The sequence below is a fragment of the Charadrius vociferus genome, unplaced genomic scaffold, assembly GCF_000708025.1.
Source record: "Charadrius vociferus isolate BGI_N301 unplaced genomic scaffold, ASM70802v2 scaffold214, whole genome shotgun sequence".
Classification (NCBI taxonomy): domain Eukaryota; kingdom Metazoa; phylum Chordata; class Aves; order Charadriiformes; family Charadriidae; genus Charadrius; species Charadrius vociferus.
Genome location: NW_009647955.1, coordinates 3,899,162 through 3,904,832, shown reverse-complemented (window position 1 = coordinate 3,904,832; position 5,671 = coordinate 3,899,162). Strand labels below are relative to the sequence as shown.

The 5,671-nt window shown below is 65.1% G+C and overlaps 2 protein-coding genes across 2 annotated transcripts in view; both read left to right on the top strand.

Annotated features, from left to right (window-relative positions):
• Window positions 1–2,010, top strand: part of LRRC15 (leucine rich repeat containing 15) — a 2,546-nt gene extending 536 nt beyond the window's left edge. The window contains exon 2 of the mRNA XM_009883429.1: window positions 290–2,010. Within this exon, the coding sequence (XP_009881731.1) occupies window positions 290–2,010 (1,721 nt within the window). The remainder of the gene's footprint in view (window positions 1–289) is intronic.
• A 430-nt stretch (window positions 2,011–2,440) lies between these two features.
• LOC104285036 (carboxypeptidase N subunit 2-like) overlaps window positions 2,441–5,671 on the top strand; it is a gene marked incomplete at its 3' end in the record, with an annotated part of 4,855 nt that continues 1,624 nt past the window's right edge. The window contains exons 1-2 of the mRNA XM_009883428.1: window positions 2,441–2,456; window positions 2,733–2,848. Of these exons, the coding sequence (XP_009881730.1) occupies window positions 2,441–2,456; window positions 2,733–2,848 (132 nt within the window). The remainder of the gene's footprint in view (window positions 2,457–2,732; window positions 2,849–5,671) is intronic.

Here is a 5,671-nt window from a genome sequence, read left to right as displayed (position 1 = left end):
TGAGCGAGGGGGACGCCAGGGATGCCACTAATAGCTGTGGTATGGCAGCCAGGCGCCGCAGCCCCCGGCTCTGTCCCGTTCTGCGCTGCCGCCTGGGCTGTCCCCAGCCCTGCCTGTCCCCAGCCTTCCTCGCCTGCCCTCCTCTGCCTTGCTGCTGTGCTGGGAGCAGGAGTGTGGCCACGGACTTGGTGGCCTTTTCCGGGGAGAAAGCAGCACCCGTTCCTAGCAGTGCCCTTGGGGGGCTGGGAAATCGCAGGGGCTGAGCCCCCCTCCTTTGTTTTTGCTGCAGTGGAGTGGGGCGGCTCTTGTCGTTGGCTGCTGCTGCTGGTGGGCATCCAGCTGGCTGGTGGCCAGTGCCCGGAGCTGTGCCAGTGCGTCCGCACCGCCCAGGTGGAGTGCTCCGGTGCTGGCATCACCGTGGTCCCCAGCCCCCTCCCTGCGAATGCCATGACCCTCCAGATCATCAACACACGCATCGTCGAGCTGGGCGACGCATCCTTCGGCAACGCCTCCCTGCTGATCGGGCTGCGCATCGAGAAGAACAACCTGTCGCGCATCAGCCCTGGGGCCTTCCAGCACCTGCCTGACCTGCGCTACCTCAGCCTGGCCAGCAACAAGCTGCAGGAGCTTCCCGTGCAGGTCTTCGAGCCCCTGGACAAGCTGGAGTCGCTGCTTCTTTCCAGCAACCAGATCCTCCAAGTTGAGCCTTCCCACTTCGCCCACCTGAGCAACCTCAAGGAGCTGCAGCTGCACGGGAATAACCTGCAGGAGCTGAAGGAGGGGGTGTTCGACCAGCTCACCAGCCTCACCAAGCTCAACCTGGCCAGGAACAACATCGACCGCCTGCCGCCCCGGGCCTTCGAGCGGCTGGCGCGGCTGCAGGTGCTGCGGCTCTATGAGAACCGGCTCCGGCAGATCCCGGCGGGAGCCTTTGATGGGCTGCCGGAGCTGCAGGAGCTGGGGCTGCACCAGAACCAGTTGGAGACACTGTCGCCGGAGCTCTTCGTGCACAACGGGAACCTGCAGAAGCTCTACCTGTCCAACAACCTCCTCGCTGCCCTGCCGAGTGGCATCTTCTTGCCCCTGCGTGCCCTCGCCAAGATCACCCTGCACGTCAACCGCCTACGGGACATCTCCCCGGGCGCCTTCGGGCCCATGCCTAACCTGCGGGAGCTGTGGCTCTACGAGAACGAGCTCTCCACCCTCCCGGCTGCCGTCTTCAGCAACCTCACCCAGCTGCAGCTCCTGGTCCTCAGCAAGAACCGGCTACGCTCGGTGGCACCGGGAGCTTTCCGGGGCTTGGGGGAACTGCTGGAGCTGTCGCTGCACTCCAACGCCCTGCGCCGCCTGGACACCCAAGTGCTGGAGGGGCTGCCCAAGCTGCAGAACATCTCCCTGCACCACAACCAGCTGCAGGCGCTGCCGCGGGGCCTCTTCGGGGCCACCCCAGGGCTGCAGCACCTGCAGCTGCACTTCAACGCCCTGGAGTACCTGCCCGCCGGCATCTTCTCCCCGCTGGCCGCCCTGCGGGAGGTGAAGCTGCACAACAACTCCTGGCGCTGCGATGAGGGCATCCTGCCCCTGCGGGGCTGGCTGGAGGACAACCCCCACAAGGTGGGCGAGACACCCCCCCTCTGCGCCCAGCCCCCTGCCCTGCGGGGCACCCCCATTGCCGGGCTGCCGCGGGACCAGCTCCTCACCCCCCGGCCCCCCACTGCACCCTCCCATCCCAGCACCCCGCTCCCCAGTCACCCCTCCGAGGTGGCATTGCCGGAGGGTGCCTGGACGGAGCCCCCCATGGGGCTGCCGGTCTCCCCCCGGGAGGAGGAGGAGGAAGAGGAGGAGAGGGGGCGGTGGGGGCTGACGCGCACGCAGAGCGGGGTGGTGGTGGCGGTTGTCGTGCTGGTGTGCGTGGCTCTGCTCGCCGCTCTCGTGGCACTGGTGGTCTACGGCTGGCGGAAGAAGAGCCACGTCGTGCTCATGAGGATGAAGGCACCTAATGAAGCCTGAGCTCCCAGCAGACCCTGGGGGGAGCAGTGCTGGTGGGGCATCCCCTCCCCACGGGGCCAAGGGACAGGACGGCAGCTCTGCGTCAGCTGCCCTTGCTGATTTGGACAGGCCGGCATCACCCTGCGTGCTGCGCGTCCCCCTGTCCTGCTCTGCTTCGCCCTGCCCTGGCCCCTGCTCCACAGCAGGGCGCCCCTCGGGTGACCCCCCATGGCTGCCCTCCGACCCCAGCCCCTCCTGTGCTCATTCCCTGCCCGGGGGGGCAGCAGCCGGGGTGCTGAGAGGGACCCCTCGAGCAGGGACCTACAGCCTGGCCACGACGGTGCTTACCCCAAACGACAGGACTTCCCCATCCTTCCCCTCACATCAGCCCCTTGCACTGCCTGCTGCCCTCCCCCGGCCCCTCTCCCCCATCTTTCCCCCCCTCCCCGCCATGCCTGCCTGGGCAGGTAGGTGCTAGCCCTCACTCAGGGCCAGGAGCCGAGCGAGCGCCTTCGCCCCAAGCAGAGCTGCGTGTCCTTGTCTCGCTTCACAGCGTGGCTGTGCCGGGGTGGGGATCCCCGCGGGGCTGGGCCGCCTGCGCCCGGCGCTGCTGCTGCTGCGGTGGCACACCCGGGGTGACTCGACGGCGTCCAAGCTGCCCTCCCTGCCTGCAGGCCCAGCCACCATCTTCCCCCACCCTGAGCAACCTCCTGCTCCCCTCACGCCCGTGCATCGCCCCCCAGGAGAGCCGCTGGGCTGGCGTGTGGGCGCAGCAGCAGATCCCCTGAGCCCTCGTCTCACAACCGGCTCTGACCCTCCTGCGGCCATGTCCCTGCCTGCAGCGCCCTGCCCCAGCCAGGTGGGTGACCAGGAAGCTTGGGGGGGAATTACAGAGGTGGGGTGATGGGTGCGAAGCGTGCACAGAGCTGGACCTGCTGCCTGGCTGTGCTGGCTGCCCCCTCCCCAGGGGCACGCTGCAAACGCCCTTTCCCCGGCGAGGGTTGTCGGGCAGGGGCTGGGAGAAGCTCCTCTGCTTGTGCCCCGAGGGCTGCTGGAGCGTACATCCCCCATGGGACTGCTCCTGCTGCACCCCATCTCTGGTCCTCACTGCCTCGACACCTTCACGTGTACCCCGCCAGCTCGTGAGCAGCCTGGCCCTGCTCTGCCTGGCAAAGCTACATCCTCTTCTCCTCCTCTTCCCACCCCAAGTGTCCCACTCTGTGTGCCCAGTCCTGCTGCCTGCTCGCAGCCCTCGGGCCATAGGGATGCTGGTGGTGCACACCGGGAGGGGGGTGTCAGCAAGCTCTGGTTGGAAGGGGCCACACTGTCCCCCCAGCAGCACCTGTGTCCAGTGGCCACCGTGCCTCCTCCAGCCTTGGCATGGCCACAGAAGAGTCCATCTCACCTCTACACGTGGTACAGCGGTGCCAGGGGATCGCTGCCACGGGACAAGGGTCATGCTTGATGTGCACCCCATGGTGCTGGCTGCTCACGGCACCCTGTGAGCCAGTGTTGGCACAAGCAGCCCCATACTCGTGCACACTATGGGATGTTCCTCCAGACTGGGACATGCACAGCATCGGGAGATGTGGGTCCGTGTTATGGGGCTGTTGGGTGCTGCTCTGTGACCTCTCCATTAAAGTGCAGTTGTCTACCCTCAGTGCCAAGAGGTATTTGTTTGCTCCTCCACAGTGCACAGCTGGGGAATGACCCAGCAGGGACAGCAGCTGTGCTTGAATTCCTCTGCAAAGAGATTATTTCATGTTGAAGAAAAGCCCTTACAGGCTGGGGGGGGCTGGGAGAGGGTTAGTGGGCTGTGGTCGCAGAGCCCGTGGTGGTCCCTGGGCTCCAACCTGGGGTGAAGGGACCTAGAAAGGCTTGGCTGTGCAACAGCAGCAGGATGGTTTCTGGAGAGTGAGCTGAGACCTCGGTAAGCTTCTCGACGGGGATGCCAGTGGCCTCCTGCACAGTCCTCCTCCCTGGGGCAGGGACCTGAGGGATTACCCAGCACCATGCTGGGGCCGGGGGGAGCTCACTTAGCTCCCTTCAGAGCTGGCTGCCGCTGGCTTGTGTCAGCTGTGTTCTTTATGTGTCACCGTCTGCTCCATCGGTCCAGCTGAATGCATGTACACATGTCCCTCCTCTTGCCCCTGGGGGTGCCTCCATGGCCGCTGCCACCCTAGACTGTTCCAACAGAGGCCCTTGCAAGGCAGCCCTTAAAGTGGTGTATGCTGCTCCCCCGGGCAGGCCGCAGGCTCCCAGGGAGTCCAGCTGGTCCACGGGTCCCTCTGGCCATCCACTGCTGGCTGGGTGCATGTCCCAGGCTGCAAAGCACCTGGTGCATCTCAACATGGTTGTCCCAGGGTGCTACTTATGGCATTGGTTTGTCTTGATGAGCTGCACTTGGTCCCCTCTCTTGTGCAAGGGATGTTTGCTAGCCCCATTGCCCAGAGATTTAATGAAGTCCAGGGGAGGTCTTGAAAGGCTGCTGCAAGCAAATGTGCTGACCTTGGAGTGGGACCAGTGCCACCCATAACAAAAGTGCCCTGCCACCCTCCCCGGGCCAGTGGACATCCGGGGCCGGGACCCCGCTTCCCTGCCAGGATGCTCACTGGCGGATGCCTCTGGCCTCTCCCTCTGGGGTCGAGCTATTTTTTGAAGCGCTCCAAGGACACGGTTTGTTGTTGCCGATAAGCAGCAAGGGGCAGCTCCACCCCAGCAGGAACGGGTCGTCAGCCGACTTCCCATCCGCCCCACAAAACATCGGCCCATCTCGGTGACCGGCGTCCCTGCAAACCTGCCGCAGGCTCGGTGACGGTCCCTACAATGCTACGCTCGGTAAGTGGCGGCCACACTGCTCGGGTGAGTTTGGGGGGTGGGGGTGTCCCGGGATGGGTGGGAGCTGCTGTTGGCTCTGTGTGAAAACAAGGGAGGTGGTGGAAAGGGAAAGCCAAGCCCAACGCTGCTCTCAAGTGCTGATGTTAGTGCAGGATACCCCCCCTCGTGCAGGGTGCCTGCAGGTGGGCATGGCTGTGGGGCAGGCAGCATCCCCCATCACCCAGCATGTGTCCCGAGTAGGGAGGGACTGGCGGAGGTCTGGAGGCCACCGTTTTGCTCAGGTGGTTAAAAAGTGCCCCCCGTGGGCTGGGAACAGGCATTTGGTCAAGCCAGATATCCCTCGGGCAGGTTTGATGCTGCTCTGGTTGCTTGCAGAGAAAGAAGTAACTTGATGGGCAATTAGAAATACAACCAGTGGCACCCGCTCGATTTGTCACTGAGCGCAGAGGAGCCCTGCAGTGTTGTCCCCATCACCCCGTGTGTGCAGCACATCCCCACGCTTCACACATTCCCCTGCCCCAGCAGCCAGGTCCCTGCCTGAGGAGACATCTCATGAGGCTGTGGGTTCCCCCGAGACCCCCGTGGGACCCCACAGGTGCCACCTCAGCCACCGCTTTGCAGGATGTGGGGACTGTCAGTGAGGGTGACATCACCCTGGTTGTCACAGGGCAGGATGGAGCAGAGCTGGGATGCAGGGGAAGAGCCCTGACCCGCTGCATGGGGCAGGTGGGGAGAGATTTGGGAGGGAAGTGCTCCCCATTCCCCCCAGGGGAGCACTGACGTGGTGGGGGGGGGCAGGGCTGGAGGGACTCCCCATGGCGGGGGGGGGGGCGCCCGGGGGGGG